We start from the raw sequence: 17,244 nt of genomic DNA on the forward strand, positions 1-17,244 counted from the left end.
GCATGCTTGCTGTTAACTGAAAATATATCAGAGTTCTTTGTTCTCCCTTGCTCATAAAGAAGTAGAATGACCAATAAGGCAGCCCAGTACGTCTTAATCAGAAGTCTTTAGACACAGCCATAATCCTTCACCTCCTGTAAAGTTATTTTGAGAATGACCTCTCTCTCTCTCTCTCTCTCAACACTAAAGACGAGCAACTTGTTTATTCTGGCAAGAACACGAAATGTCTTGCAAAAGCCTTCCCAAGCTGCAGTCATTCTCTAATGATTATGAACTCAATCACAAACATAAGAAGCATTGGAAAAGCCAATATGTCTTGCCCATGTGAGAGCTATTGGCTTTGGAAATGTGTTTTAGCCATGTTGAACACCAGTGTGGCTGCTGTTAGGCATGGCTAAAAGTTAGTGGGGTGGAATGGGCTGGGGTTGTCTAGATGGGGGCTGATTGGAGTGGATTTGAGTGTGGGAGATTAGGGTGGGGTATAGTAGGGTGGAGTGGGATAGATTGAGGTGAGTTCAGTAGATTGGGGTATGGGGTAGATGAGAGAGGTGGAGATTTTGGGGGGGTAGATTGGGAAAGAGAAGGGGCCTAGAGTGGGGGTAGAGTATCATGAGCGGGAGGATTGCACATATAATTCTAAGGGGGATATTAAATTGTTCATGGCTTGATTAATGCTTTTTATTTAATTAAAAAAAAAACACTGCAGGAGCAGGCAGGGCAAGGGGACGTGGCGGAAAAATATTATCATCCCATCACAAGCAGTGGATGGACACTAATTAGCCACACACACACACACAGGTGAGCCCTTTCTTGCCTATTTTAAGGTAGTTAGGGCTTAGGATTCGGTAACATTGTTTTCCCATGTAAGGTATCCACATCAAATGAGCGTCGTCCCTCTCTCCCTCCCCCAATCCCCCCCCCCTAAAAAAAAAATCCTTTGGTTTGGCCTGGAGGACACAGAGAAAATCAACAAAAGATAGCTACATTTTGAGTTTCACCATCTTTGCAACTCAGCAACATACATAGCTGAGTTGGGGGAACACACCCCACCCCCCCTTTTTGTTTTTCCTTTCTTTTTTACTACTGTTTTGGCCTTTTTCACACAGGTAGCCTGTTTTTTTTTTTTTTTTTGGTTGTGCTCTAAACCAACTTCAAGTTTGTGGTGGAAACTAGTGTGAACTCAATAAAATGGTCCCAGAAAGCTACAGGTTTCTAAAAAGTAGACAAAATTATGATTTCAGTAAGGGGTCATATGTGTAGATCCCTCAAGGTTTTCCAAAGAAACTAACTGTTGAATTAAAGAAATATTGAAAAGGCCATTTGTGTCACAACTCTAATCTGTAACATTTTGCCACAGTGGCAGATTTACAAAAGCAATATGCCATTACGTCAGCTAGACTACTTGTCGTGGAGATACATAGGGTTTATAGGTTCTTCAAGAACCCAAGGCACCCAGGGTCAGTAACTGAGCAGCATCATGCAGTGTTTTTTTCATTGTGTATTAAGTACAGCTAATTCATATGGTTAAATATATAGAGTGAAAAATGGGTTTCAAGGAAACCTATATATTTCTGAAAAGGGCATAGGATGTAGAGTTAAGGAGCAGTTATTTGTACATCTCCGAATTTCTGGGTACCCGTATTAGCTTAAAATCTAGAGGGTATTTTTCAAAATGTCTTCTTTCTTACACACTGGCTTACATTTGGAAGGCTCGACTGTAGTAAAATTAAATTGGTAACAACACATTTTTTTACTGTTCTATGCTCCCACGTGTCTTCTGATACAAATGATACCCTTACTGGTGTGGGTAGGCTAGTGCCAATAGGAAAAGAGCCAAAACACAACTTGGACACACAACATGTTCCCACTTAACTGACCCCCCCCCCAGTGGGTAGCTGTGAATTTTGGCCCTTAGCTCACCCGGCAGATAGGCAAACGTAATTTTTTTAAAAAAATTAATCACCTAGGGAAATACAGCGTGGGCTGACTTTTTTTTGTCACTCTCACCAGTAATTATTATTTTTTTCACCCCCAGAATTCCTTGCAAACATTGACCAAAATCCAAATTTTCCTCACATTTCTGTTCTGGAATCTATGGGGAGTCATGCATTTCCTCCCACCCAGCAATCTGCCTAAGTCTTCAGATTAAAAACAGTACCTCACTTGTTTGGGTAAGCCTACTGCCTGCAAACGGTAACAGCCCAAAACGCAATATAGATGCATCATATTTATTCTCTCAAAAGTGACAGCTTTTTTCGTTGTGGGTTGTACAATTGGTTCGGCGTTTTTATCTGCACAAATGAGGCAATACTAAGTGGTAGGAATTGTGTACATTCCTGTGGATTCCAGAACTTTCAATCACAGAAATCTAACAAAAGTGTGTGATTTCAGGCAAAGTTTGACGTTTTCTGGACACTGTGGTTAAGAACACCTTGTGTGATTCACACAAGGCACACTACTCTGGAATCCACTGGTTGTCTTGTTTTCTCAAATTTCTGTGGTTGGTAGGCTTCCATGGGAGGCAAATCCCACATCTATTACCCCTGTTGCTGATCTCTCCACCTAGCACTTTAGGGCCTTTTGTATTGATGTCTCTTGGCCCACCCAAACAAGTAAGGTACCATTTTTACTGGGACACTTGAAAGGGGGAGGGAAATGCTGTGTGGTAGGAAATGTGACTCCCTGCAGATTCCAGAAGTTTTCCTCACAGAAATTTAAGGAAAATATGCTTTAGTCAAAGTTTGAAGTTCGCAGGGCATTGTGGATAAGGAAATGGTGTGGAGTGCCTGCAAAGCACACCGCCCTGGACTCCCTCCTGATGTATAGTTTTCAGAAGTGTCTTGGTCTTTTATGTTTTTCTAGGTGGCGCCCTACCCAAGCCCAAAAATTGCAGCCGTTCGCCATTGCAAATGGGACGATATTGGGAGTTAGCCACGCTCCTCTGGCCCATATGTCAAAATAGCACCCAAAAGAATAAAATGTCCTTGCATTTGGTATTGGGCTGGGAAGCTGTTGTCTGCAGTGGAGCAGAAAGACTGAGGCCCTCATTATGAGTTTGGTGGGCAGAAAAGCATGCCCGCCAAACTCCTGCGGTCGGGTTACCACCTATGCGGCAGCCCCTATTACAAGTTGCCCCCTGGGCCAGCGGGAAGTAGCCCACAACATTGACGCTGGCTCGTAATCGAACTGGCAGCAATGTTGTGGTGCGTTGGGTGCAGAGTAGATCAGGGGTGATTACCCCATATACCAGGTAGGGGTAGGGGGGTTGGCTGTTGTACCATTTACTAGGGATGGGGGCATTCCCATGCTGGGCAACCCCACCCATCTGTTTTTATTGGAGTAAAAAAAAAATCCTGGTTCCTAGTGTCCCCCTACAGAAATATTTGCTGGGGGAAGCACCAGCCTTTGCCCAAGGGGTCGATCTCCCTAACCTTGCTATCCAGTAGGTGGACCCCTCCTCTGGAATCACTCTCCTGCGCAAATCCCCAAGCAGGGTTCAACTGGGCAGATGTACCATCGGAAATGTGATATTCTCCCCTTTCCAGTGATACCTCTTCCAAAAAATTCAGTCCTGAGGGAGGGGAGCTGACATTTGCTCCTATGCACGGATTGTGCAAAAGTAAAACAAGCCTATTGGCTAGTTTTACTTTCACTTATACTGCAATGAAATCTGCACTCTGATCGTCACTCTAGTTTAAAAAAATATATAATAATAATTTTAAAAAAACCTCCTGCTGCTCTGGAAGCTCCCTACAAGCAGCCCAAGGATTAAAAAAAAGGACTCCTTTGTCTTTAAATACCTCAAGTGTCTGCCAATGGCTGACACCTGTGCCGTGAAAGTAGCGCAACCATTGGTCGATGGCCGCACTTAAGAAGTTAATCTGTGCTTGGTCCCTGCTCACAGCTAGGATCGGAAATTATATTTGGCCAGCACTGGCCAATTGAGGTGGCTGCACAGAAGAGGGGCCCTGCAGCCAACAGATGGTAAGCAGTGGAAAAGCTACAAGTCATTTTTGTGAACAGCAGTATCTCGCAAGTGAGGCACATGCGCTAGTGCATACACTCCTAGACTCAACCCTAAAAATTGAGTGGAAAAATTATTTTCCGAATCATAGAGATAGAACATCACAGATGCATGAGTGAATTTTTGCTTGGATTAATATTAGTGGCACTGTTTATTTGGAACAGTCTCATGAACATGTACGAAAGTGAGGTGAAAGGGCTGTACAATGTGATGCCATATTTTCCAAACTGTATGGTAGTGGATGATTGACATTTTTCCAAGGCATTGTTATATCTGAAATAGAAAATACCTTACTTTGCTTGATGGAAATATGGGATCTGCATCACTTGAGCCAACAACTAAACAGAATGCCAAGAAAACTCTGGAAATTCCTTCTCCAAGAGATCTAAGCACAGGGGTGTGGAATTTATTAAAATATCTACTTGTCCAGGGGACAGGTTGCTTCTCAAATCTACTTGTCCTGTAAAAAGATCTACTTGTCCCTTTGGTGCCATGTAGTGTGGCGACAAATATGGCAGCAATCTCATTATGTAAGAGCTCTGATAATAGCCTCTCTGATTATGCCAGGGCTACTACCTTAGTAGGGCTTGAATACTTGCAGTTTCAATCCCTACTGTAGCAATTTCCTTATTTTTCCACCTTTCTGCAGATCTGCATACTGGGGCTGGAGGAAGCAGTAAGCAATAGTTCCAGGGCTGAAATGCCTTTGAGTCTGCAAACCTACTAACCTGCATGTTTTAAAGATTTTCACCAGCTTCTCTCTAATATTTTCCCATAATAAGAAAGGTTGGACATTTACTCCTGACAATGGCAGAATCAGAACTTCTTCCAGGGTTGGGAAGAAAGTGTCTGGAGGGAAAATGAACTTGCAAATGCTCAATAGATTTTCACATGAGCAAATCTACACATCGTATTTACCCATGCTAAAATACAGTTCACAAATATTTTATAGGGGTACGACTTATACCATGGGTGCACTTTTGTGACTTTCTTTAAGAATTTGGGGCCACATGTCAGTAGGTTCAGATTTGCGACCCGCAAATTACGAGTCAGAGAGACTCGCAATTTACGAGTCGCAAATCCGAATGTAGGATGGCACCATCTGTGATTCGCAAGGGCTTCGCAAATGCCCACCTCATGAATAATCATGAGGTGGGTCGCAATTTGCGACCCCCTTGCGAATGGCGGCCCTCACAGGGATGGTGGCCTGCTGGAGACAGCAGACCACCATGTCTGTGACTGCTTTTTAATAAAGCTGTTTTTTATTTTTTTATTTTTTGTAATGCAGTCCGTTTTCCTTAAAGGAAAATGAGATGCATTACAAAAATGAAACGTTTTCGTTTCATTTTTTCAGAGCAGGCAGTGTTCCGCAGGACCACTGACTGCTCTGACAAAATGTTTACAGTGACATTCACAATGGGTGAAAACTGCGACTGGTTTGCGTTCGCGGTCACAAAACAATCCTACATTGCACTGCGAGTCGCAATTAGGAAGGGAACACCCCTTCCTAATTGCGAGTTGCAAACCCGTTTTGCGATTCGGTAACTAGGTTACCGAATGGCAAAACTGGGTTTGTGCATCGCAATGTGCAAAAAGCTACCTACATGTGGGTCTTGGTTCCTAATTAGGTCTGGTGTTAACAAAACATTTTGTTTTTATTAAACTTCTATTTCTCTCTCTTTCGGCTGGCTTTACTGTGAGCGATCGCATTCTGCTCTTCCACAAGGTATTGGCACACAAAGTAGTTTTGTTCAGTGTCAGGAACTACAGTGGCAATCATTGACGTAACGAAACTGGAGGGTGCCCCTTTGCAAAGAACATGGAGGAGCCCCCTCTCCAGACTCACTCAGGCCAGGTGCTGTGCTGAAGGGGCCCCCAGGAGGGCGGCTGCGGCCCTTTGTTATGCCACTGGTGGCAACGTGTGCTTTTAGAGTTCAAAAACGTTTTGGTTTTTTTTTTGCCAGTGTTTGTTACAGTGTTGAGGGTCTGATAGCTCCCACAACAATAAAGTGTTACAAAAGCCATGTCAAAACAAGACGTGCATTGATGAAACTAAAAGACTTATAAAAATATGTCAGATCAGTTGGCTTTGTCAGTGTTTGTTTATTTTCATGCTTGCCATAATCGTGTTGAAAATGGTTACACTGATTTTCCATTAGAAATATTTTTGGGAAATACTAGCATGCACAACACATTTTACTAAATGACACTTCATTTGCATCTAATCAGAGAGCATTCTGGGAGCATTATACTTAGCCTCATAGCCTAAACTTTTCAAACCTGTATACACGTTTTTTTTTTTGTACTGGAACCAACATCAGTAGTGAAGTGTGACCTTAAAACATTTATTTACAGCACTCACCCTAATAATGAAGGATTTCAAATAATGAACCATAAATACAAGTTCGAACAGCATTATCTTTTGGAAACACATTACCTCAACTGCAGAGAGTTCCACTCTCTGTAAACAGGCAGCCAAAGGGATTGTGCTGCAGAGGGTTGGGCCTACTTGTCCCAAGGACAAAGTAAACATAAAAACTTGTTGCCCTTGACCCCAAACAAGATGTCCCGGGCGTCGGGCGATAGGAATTCCACATCCCTAGATGCTAGTGATGTGCGGTGAAAAGGAGTGCAGCCACAGCCAATTATTTAGTGGAAGAATGTTGAAAAGCACTTGTCAGACTAAACCTTTCAGTCATTAACAAGCACTGGCAAAGCCAATAGGTTTCGCAGTGCAAAGTCTATTCGATCTGTTAGCGTGGCCTAAAGTTAATTTTAAAAAAATATATATATATATATGATGCGGTCAATGCTGGAATCGGGCATTCAAAATTGAGATGGCAATGTTCTTACTAGGAAAATTATCAACGAAAACGTCAGCAACTGTCAGTCTGTTTAAAACCTGTGGTTTAAAAAAAAAAATAAAAAAAAAAAAAAGTGAGTCCACAGGTGGCCTCCATTGAGGAATAAAGAATGCCCCAAGGTAGAGCGGGGCCCATTAAGGCATGGAGTACTAGTAACACCTAAAATGGATCTGCAATAATGGTGCTAAATATATACACACCCAGCGCCAGGTACTTCTAACCCAACATTCACCTCGTTTCCTCAAACTCCGGTGACTCACTTGGCTTAAAAATTAGTAAGTCTGAGAGAAGATAAATGACTGCTATAACAACCAAATAAATTCCAAAAGTTGTGGCTAACAACTGTCGCTTGTGAAACCAGAGACAACGCCTGATTGATTTTGTTGAGAACCAATAACCGTAGTCCCATGAAAGCCTGGGATGTGCTTTGAGCTCAGATCTATACTGCTGCACAGCACAACTCTTTGTAACACATTACAGATTCTTGCCCTCCTTTGACTACTTGCCTTGTATTTTCCCTCTCCCACCTTCTCCATACTAACCCAACTGGCTTCTAGCTGGAAACGTTTTCTTATTATGTACTCAAAGGTCCTTTTTGTTTCGCAAAGCAATACATGAAATTCCGTTTAAAAATGATGTACTCGTGATGGAGGAAGGAATTTAACCCGTTAAATGCGGGTGTCGGGCACTGGCTGATGCCCGCTCTACCTCCCTGGTGCGGGTCACGACCAGTTGCCGACACCAGGGAGGGGGTTAATAATATTTAAATAAATAAAAATAAATGGACAGGGGGTCACCCGTGGGCAGGGCGACCCCCTGTGGGGGCAGTACTTTTTTTTAGTTGTTGTAGGATTTCCCTGGGGGCCATTTTGGCCCCCCAAGGAAACAATACAACAACAAAAAAGATATATATATGTCTCTCACTTTTGTCAATACGTGTGTGGTTTCCCTGGGGGATGCGATCTGCCCCCAGGAAAACCAGACCCACATATAAAAGTGAGATATATATATATATATATATATATATATATATATATATATATATATATAATTTGCCACCAGTTGTGTTGCAGCTTGCGTCTTCAAAGCAATGCACATACTTCAACTGACGCTTTTAGGCAGCAATAAAAAAGTCAAGTAAGTATTTTCATTATGTTTCTGCTACAAAAGGGTCAGACTTGTCTAGTGGCAGTTTTAGTGCCATAAAGAAGCGCAGAAGGTTTATATGCCTACTGCAAAGAGCAAATCTGTATTTTATGTAAATAGTTGAGTACATTAGTAAAGTCAGCCATTACCTGCGCTATAATACAAATGAAATGTATGTGCGGGGTGGAGGGCGTCTATGGAGAGATGAAGGACACTTTTGCTGGGTGGTAATGAGGGAATCCGAAGAGGAGGTAGTGGGAGCACCAATAATGATTGTTGGACTGGGCGCAGGAGGTGCTAAAGACTGTGACGAATGGTATGTGACAAGGTGTTTTTTGAGTGTCTTGAAAGATTGTGCTGATTGAGGGAAGAAGCGCAGGTAAGGTGGCCTTTACTGTTGCACGTATCTCACACACACCATCGTTTTTGTGACTGTCTACGTAGGCTAGTGTTTTAGAGCGACAGTTTAGCCAATAGCAGAGATGGCATCTTGGTGGATGACTGTTGCCGTCACTCGGGTTATAGAGGACAGCTCTGACAGACGATCAGAGACTGAGACATCAGATACTGAGACAGCATCTGAGGGATAGGACAGTGGCTCAGACTCTGGGAGTGATTTTTCAGTCGGAGGAGTCCCATTCAATAACTCCTCTTTCAGTAAATTATGAGGGAGGTGATGAGGACAGTCCTGATGTCCCTTCGCAAGCAGTCTGTGCAACTGGGTAATAGTGGGTTAGCCCAACCCAGAGAGCAGGTGAATGTGGCGGCAAACACAGAGAGAGAATGCTCTCTTGGGAGCTCCCCAATTTAGTTCAGCCCCAAATTCCACCGCCCAAATCGTATTGTGGAGACATCAAAATTATCTATCGCAAAACATACTGGTTTTGTAAGGCAGGCACCTGTGTTTTTGGTCCTGGGTTCGGCGGCCATATAGAGAAACACACTAAACCCAAACATTTCTGGAAACTAGACATTCTGGGGAGTCTACAGAGGTGTGACTTGTGCGGATTCCCCAAAGTTTTCTTACCCAGAATACCCTGCGAGGCACATTTCTGTCACATAAACTACAGGAATATGCTGGGATCCACAAAATTCCTACCACCCAGTGATTCCTCTCCTGTCCTGATAAAAACACTACCCCACTTGAGTGCCTATACCTAGTGCCTGCGTAAGGAGTGGATCACCCCAGGGTTAACAGCTGCCTCATGTAAGGATCAACATTGACCGTTGTGTGATCTATTCCTGTCGCGGGCACTAGGGCTACCCACACAAGTGAGGTACCATTTTTTATCGGGAGACTTGGGGGAACGCTGGGTGGAAAGAAATATGTGGCTCCTCTCAGATTCCAGAACTTTCTGTTACCGAAATGTGAGGAAAACTTGTTTTTTTAGCCACATTTTGAGGTTTACAAAGGATGCTGGGTAACAGAACCTGGTCAGAGCCCCACAAGTCACCCCATCTTGGATTCTCCTAGGTCTCTAGTTTTCAAAAATGCACAGGTTTGGTAGGTTTCCCTAGGTGCCGGCTGAGCTTGAGGCCAAAATCTACAGGTAGGCACTTTGCAAAAAAACCAGCTCTATTTTCTGTCAAAAAATTGGATGTGTCCTCGTTGTGTTTTGGGGCATTTCCTGTTGCGGGCGCTAGGCCTACCCACACAAGTGAGGTATCATTTTTATCGGGAGACTTGGGGGAACATAGAATAGCAAAACAAGTGTTATTGCCCCTTATCTTTCTCTACATTTTTTCCTTCCAAATATAAGAGAGTGTGTAAAAAAAGACGTCTATTTGAGAAATGCCATGCAATTCACATGCTAGTATGGGCACCCCGGAATTCAGAGATGTGCAAATAACTACTGCTCCTCAAAACCTTTCTTGAGCCCATTTTGGAAATGCAAAGGTTTTCTTGATACCTATTTTTCACTCTTTATATTTCAGCAAATGAATTGCTGTATACCCGGTATAGAATTAAAACCAACTGCAGGGTGCAGCTCATTTATTGGCTCTGGGTACCTAGGGTTCTTGATGAACCTACAAGCCCTATATAATCCCGCAACCAGAGGAGTACAGCAGACGTAACAGTATATTGCTTTAAAAAATCTGACATCGCAGGAAAAAGTTAGAGTAAAACATTTAAAAAATGGCTGTTTTCAGCAGCTAAGAGGTTAATGTAATAGTTCACTGCATGGGTTCCAAACAATTACATGACTGTACTAACCTTGATGTCTTTTCCAGGCTACTCGAATCTTCACTTAGTACATAATGACATCACATTATTAATTTGACTCTCCACTGTATAAATAATTTGTTCACGGAAATGTTTGATTTTAACAAATAAACTGACTTAACACCGTATTGAACTCGTATAGTTTTCTTGGCATTCTTCTAATGGTCCTCCGATGACTAGCATAATCTGCTCAGTTGAAAACATATCCATAATAATTTTGCGTACCTCATCGTCCTACATGTACCTCTTAGCAGGTTGGTTTTAAAAATGTTTGGTGAGTTAAAACTGAGATGCCGGATGAGACCCATTGTTGACTTAATTTGTTTGTAGGTTCTACCACATCTATATGTGATCGGAGTGCATCACAGCATGCATATTATTACTCCTTGCTCTAACCTCAGATTAGGTACTGCTCACAATCTGTTTATCCTCATCAGTGTAATGACATGCAGGATGTTTCGCCGCAACACTTTGACTAAGACTCTGGGTTACCTCAATCTTTTGGAGACTCTTTTATTGCCAGTGTACCTTCATTATGATGTCACGCAGCAAGTAAAATGTCCAGTTATGTGTAAAAAGTCCAGCGCGATCTGAACCTTGCCCATATCTCATAAGTTATGTGACCCTTTGTTTTAAAGTAATATAGTTACTAACAAAGTGAGCTGCTGACTTTACTTGATAAACTGTGAACTGCTTACTGATCGCAAATGTTGGTCCAGAGAGCACTGCTGAAGTTCTAGACTTGCTGTATCGCATCCTTCCAGTCTTGGGTGGACATTTGCGTAGGAAGTGGAACATAACCCGCTATCCAAGTGCAAAGTTCCATGTCTGCTGTTGGTGAATTGAATGTGGTAGCTTACTATGTTGGTTTGATTCTGTTGATTTAAATGTAATTTCTGTTTTTTAGGGTTTCCAGTTCCTGAGATGGCAGCCCCTTCTGCTTCCAAAGTAGTGCTAAAAAGCACCACCAAGATGTCACTCAACGAGCGGTGAGGAAGCCAAAAGCAACTTCAGCTCATAAATACCAAATTCACATTTGCATTCTTGGTGTCTAAACAACTATGCCCTGCATTAATCTAACTAAATGCAAGCAGATGGCATATCTCTGTCCATCACAGCAGGCGTGGGACACAGGCGCATTAAAGGGGCATTTATATGGATGGATATTATCAGTAACGATTAATACGGTATTTGAAAAATTAATGTGGTGGGATGTGTCTTGAAAGAAAAGCCTCACACCCTCCCTTTTTTTCTTCCACATGTTTTATATTGATAAGTTTACAGCTGCAGCCTGGGTAGCATGTTACCCCGTGCTGTTTAGGGCTTCCTGCTCTGTCCAAGGCAGACACACTCTTTGTGTGGTCTCGTCTGTAAGAGGCATGTTGCAGAGCCCAAACCAGCCCGAAGGCCCTTTAACTCAGTTCTGGGGCTTTGTAAGAGGCAAAAGCTTTGCTTTCTTGCGTCCTCGTCATTACCATTGCTTATATCTGTCAATTTCATCCTTTTTCTATTCTCTGCCAACCTGATTTGCCCCGTCCAGTGTTTCCTTTCCATAATTTCCGATGATTTTGCTTGCCCTAATGGAAGTTTTGGTCTACTAATGTGTCATGATTTTGTTGAATGCTTGTTGAGTGAAGATTCCCTTTATTGTAGATTATGGTTGGCCAGTGTTGGAAGTTCAGAGAGTCATGGGGTTTGCATCTGTTGGTAGTATCTAAATAAGGTTTACATACATCTTTTGTTAATAGGCATTGCACTCTACACTCCTGGCAAGGTATGTCACATTGAATGTCATACTCGCTCTGTTCAAAGGTTTTGGCTTTCTTTCTAAATTGGCAACCTGAAACGCATTATACTTTGGCGTATGTTTGGGTTGTTCATACATAATGCATTAGCCTTACTTTTCTCTGGTGGCTACAACCTTCAGGAGTTTGTTAATCCTTACATTTTATGTGGGCCTTCCACTGACTTGTTGAATCCTCTAGTGACGTTCATTGTGCCCAATCCACTGATTTTTAGTGTAGGTGGGAGGAGCACAACTGAGAGGATGCACATTTCTGGCAGAGAAGCCAGAACAGGGACATGAGTGAAGAATTAAGTGCTGAACAGAATCCTCTTGAATTCTGCTGCAGTGAAAGTCTTGCTGTAAACGCTTTCTTAAAAGGCTGTTTTTGCATAATGTATACCAGAACATACTGCATTTCCAGTTACTGGCAGCCTGGCGAACCCCAAAAACCACCTGTAATCATCAATTCTACATTGAGTTTTACCACTTGGCAACTTTCATATGTTGCCTGGTGAGGAGTTGGGAAGTTATCAGTTTCTGTGTTTGTTGTCCTGCTGTGTGTGACCTCATAGCCCCCCTCCCTCCCTTTCTGCTCTCCCATACCTGCTTGTTGGTCTTCTTTTTCCCTAAAGTAGCCCGGCAAAGGTATTTTATTTCTCTACTTGATTTCTCCCTCACTCTCTAATTGCTTTGTTGCATATAACGTCATCCCAAAGGTTTCTTTTCCTGCACATTGGTGGGAACCGAAGAGTGCGTACCCTCGTCTGGCATGATCGAAGTGTACCACGGTGTTTTACATAAATGACATGGCATGTGGCACTTCAGTCTCGAGCCATTCAATGCCATTGAATGTGTTTAATGCAGCCTGATTTAAATCCACATTTTGTTCGACCTTGAAGCTTTACTAATATGCTGAAGAACAAACAGCCGATGCCGGTGAATATTCGTGCTACCATGCAGCAGCAGCAGATAGCGAGTGCCAGAAACAGAAGACTGGCCCAGCAGATGGAGAACAGGCCTTCTGTACAGGCCGCTCTGAAACTGAAACAGGTGAGTGAAAGTGTCTGATTGGAAGTGGCAGCAGATAATTGGCTTGCCTCAGTCAGGCAATGTTGTAGGGAGAGGTAAGGGAACAATTTCAATGCTTGAAGCAGATTCAGCAACTTGTGTGCCATCCAGTATTAGCAAGACTATCGCACCTAGGCCATTTAGCCAAAATTCAACAGAAATACACAGTATGGAAGAGGTGGTAGTTAATCAGCTGCACACACGTTCAAACAGTTCAATCACATTTATGTATTCCACTGTAAAACATTTTTGTACGTTTATTGATTATATTATTGAATTCTGCTGGTCTTCTGAAAGTAATATGTTACAATGATCATATTTGATAGCGTTGCCACCGCTTTCCACTTACACATTTTATTGATGGGTCAAGAAAGATTTTTATTTTTCTGAGCCCTGTACACATGACCGCAAGGCTTACATCCTGTAGGAAGAGGAATGTTGTATTCATCCCTTTCGTCTTCAGTTTGCGTTTACAGCCATATAAATTAAGAACGACCGGAGTTGCAATTGCCTTAATTCCCTTTTGTATCAAATCTTTTTCTTCTGGTAGAGTTTAAAGCAGCGTCTGGGTAAAAGTAACATTCAGGCACGGTTAGGGCGGCCAGTGGGAGCTCTTCCACGTGGAGCCATTGGAGGAAGAGGTGCAGTACTAGGACCTCGCGGCTTGGCCAGGGGAGGTGTGCGTGGAGTTCGAGGTGTGAGAGGACTGCCCAGAGGAGGAATGACACTCCGAGGTTAGTGACACTTGGTTAATTAATCTGTTTTACCTTTACTCTCAGGTTCAACAAATATTGCTCATTGATGGTTTTCAACACCTTTAATTCTTTATTTGGTTGGTTGACTGATTTGTCCTTTAGTGGTGTGCTGCATTGCCATTCACAGAAGCATTTTTTGGAAAACGTGTGTGATTGTCTCTTTCTATAAGATAATTATTTTTTAAAGAAAATCTTAATTGTGTCTGACCGATCCCGGGCCAAAATGTGTGATTTGTGGTTTTTTTAAATATTTTTTTTTAATTTCATAATCTTACATGAATTAATGTATATTATATTCTTTTGGTACTGTCAGTGGGACAATTTACCCTTTGTAGAAGATAACTCTTAACATTAATAGCTACAGCTCCAAGATAAAGGCTTGATGATACTAAATGGATGGTGACAGCTGGCTGCAGTAGTGGGCAGAGGCCTCCATCCTTCCCTCCTGGCTCTCCCTGTATAACACTTTATAGTACATTTTTGAATGGCCTAAATTGTATATAGTGCAATTAGGAGTACTTGACACATGCTGGGGTTCCCTATGGTGATTGGTAACCACTAAGGTTGTAGGGGGCAACATAGGTTAGTGACAGTGTTACTATATCACATTCTTCTTCATATAGCAGAAATGCTGCTCTCCAGATTCTATCCACACCCCTATATAATTATTGTTAAGCCCAGTTCATGTCTGGTTTTGAATTCACATCTGTTGAAAGGAGTAGGAGGGAACCATTGTGGATATTGACTAACACAGCCTCCTACAGGTCTGCGTGAGACCTTTGAGGAAGCATGATTTGAAAAATGACTGACTAAAGGCATGATCAAGGCTGCATACCTTAGTCAATAAATGGTGTACCTTCCCACTTGCTGTAACCCCACCAGCATTATACATCTGTGATATGAAGAGAAACCATGCAAGACTAGAAGCCTGCAGCAGTCCGGCCAGGCTAATTTCTATTTAGGAGCCACCCTGATGTCAGCATGAGGGTACATGTGCCCCAGCCCCCCATTACTGTTGTGAAGCCTAAGTGTTCATGCCCTGCCATTGTGGCACCTTTACTCCAATTACCTCAGTCCGCATGAAGCCCTTTTGACTGTACATCTGATTTGCTGCTATTTCCCTTGCCCAGTAGCTTCCAGTTTATGAAGACCGGATTGTGTCTTCCCACTAATCTTTCAGTGTAACCGTTGGATTACTGTAACCGTTGTATAAATGCATGCAGGAGCCAACTAATAGGTGTTTAAAAGTAATTATGGTACATAATATATTTAGGTATTTTGTAAAGCACTACTATCCTCCTTCTGTTGGCCTCAGTGTGTTTTGTAGTGTGAGCAGCTACAGTAATGGCGTGCTACAGGGGAAAATGTGAATCACTGGTGATTAAAAATCCAGTAGTTCCGTCAATAAAGGTGGGCCTCAGCAACAGCGCTTGCCATTTAATTTTTTTTTTTTTAAACTACATTTTAAAAAAGCCAATAAAAAAAAAAAAAATAATAATTTGCCAAGAATCGGATTCTTCAGAGGTCAGAGTTTGTTGCTAAAGAGGCTCTCCTGATCCACAAGTTGCTGTAGTTAGCAGGTCAGTATTGCTCATGTAAAGTAAGTGAAAGTTTGTCTTGAAACTCTTTCTCTGTTCAGTCGCTGTGTGGAAGTTGTCTTTATTCTATAGATCGTTCTGCCTCTATAATGCTATGCTTCAGATGTGGACCATGGATCTTCAGAAGTTATGTATGATTTTCCAAATCTCCCCACTACAGCAAAGTGATTACTCTACAAATGTGCTCTCATTCCCAAATGAATACTGTAAGCTCCAATCTGGCAAGCTTCTCTGAACTAGTAGAGTTAGAGGAACTGCCCATAGATCGTTTCCTCTTGAAAAAAATTGATTGCCTGAGATATTGTGATAATAATGACCCGATTACTTACTAGTACACTTCATTACTTTTAGTCCAGCACATCCTTGTCCCAGCCACTACCAATATGAAGAATGTACCATTATCCGGGACCGGAAACTAAACATGAAATACCCTAACCCGACCCTCCGCTAAGCACCATAAATAGGTTGGCGTGACCCAGCATTCCTGTATTCTCAAGCTCTGTCAGAGTCCTGGCCCATGGAGGATTGGTTGGTCTTTTTGCTGAGGGCAAGTTGGACTAAGAGTAATAAGGATCATTAGCTCTAAATCCCTCATTTGCCCCAAGTGATTATGAAGTGCGCCAAAACAACAGACTTTTGAATAAAGTTAAGACATAGAAAACAATAATAAATCAAACCCAGTGTAGGCCTCAAAGTGGTAAAAATGTTAGTAGGCCTGCAAGTCGAGTAACTTGAATAATTTACTCAATCTAACTGTAATGTACATGACCTGTAAATGGGTCTCAAATTGTGTGATCCTAGGCAAATATTTTAGTTTAGAGTCTCCTTTTTCTCCATTCTCGCATTCAAGTGCTCCTTCAAATATGTGAGCTCGGCGTTCCTGCTGTACAAAAAAACCTCTTGAGGATTAAATTGACTAAATGTCTGCCGCATGTATAATGAGAATCTAGCCCATGTATAAGGGGACACATGATCCATGACTTGCCTCTTAGTTTACTTATGGCATTGCCATCTGGGCAGGAGTGTTTCTCAGTTTTATTGTTTAAACACCTGCTTTTAATAAATATATTACTAAAGCATGATGTGGTAGCACAGTCATTTACAGACCGTACATTTCCAAGAAATGTACAAAAACATTCCACTAAATTGCAGCTTTACTGATAAAACTATATTGTGTATTAACAATCTGTGAAAATTGGGGTTCGATGGCATCTGTCGCTGTAGATACACATGGTATGCATTAGCTCGCCATCTGGTGTTGGGTCGGAGTGTTACAAGTTGTTTTTCTTCGAAGAAGTGTTTTCGAGTCACTGGACCGAGTGGCTCCTCCTTCTGTGCTCATTGCGCATGGGCGTCGACTCCATCTTCGATTGTTTTCTTTCCGCCATCGGGTTCGGACGTGTTCCTGTCGCTCCGAGTTTCGGAACGGAAAGATAGCTGAAAACGGAAGATTTTCGACGGTATCGTTGCGATCCGGTTCGAGATAAACGCATACGACAACGCATTGAACATCGAAGCGCTTCGGTGCCCTTCGGGGTAGATTTCGGCACACCGTCGGGGCCTAGTCGGCCCGACCGCGTGGAGAACAACGCCGATGGAACGGACCCCGTTTCGATTCTGCCCTGAATGCCACAACAAATATCCTTATACGGACCAACACTCGGTCTGTAACCTGTGCCTGTCACCCGAGCACAGCGAAGAATCCTGTGAGGCCTGTCGGGCGTTCCGGTCCCGAAAAACTCTGCGCGACCGTCGAGCGAGAAGACTGCAGATGGCGTC

At 42.6% G+C, this 17,244-nt stretch overlaps 1 protein-coding gene across 9 annotated transcripts in view; it reads left to right on the forward strand.

Annotated features, from left to right (window-relative positions):
- Window positions 1–17,244, forward strand: part of CHTOP (chromatin target of PRMT1) — a 97,928-nt gene that overhangs the window by 2,615 nt on the left and 78,069 nt on the right. For all 9 annotated transcript variants that reach the window (XM_069218096.1, XM_069218088.1, XM_069218093.1 and 6 more), the window contains 3 exons: window positions 11,166–11,247; window positions 12,944–13,094; window positions 13,663–13,846. In XM_069218096.1, coding sequence (XP_069074197.1) covers window positions 11,183–11,247; window positions 12,944–13,094; window positions 13,663–13,846 — 400 coding nt within the window. In that variant the 5' untranslated portion in view covers window positions 11,166–11,182. The remainder of the gene's footprint in view (window positions 1–11,165; window positions 11,248–12,943; window positions 13,095–13,662; window positions 13,847–17,244) is intronic.

The sequence above is a fragment of the Pleurodeles waltl genome, chromosome 12 (genome assembly GCF_031143425.1).
Source record: "Pleurodeles waltl isolate 20211129_DDA chromosome 12, aPleWal1.hap1.20221129, whole genome shotgun sequence".
Classification (NCBI taxonomy): Eukaryota; Metazoa; Chordata; class Amphibia; order Caudata; family Salamandridae; genus Pleurodeles; species Pleurodeles waltl.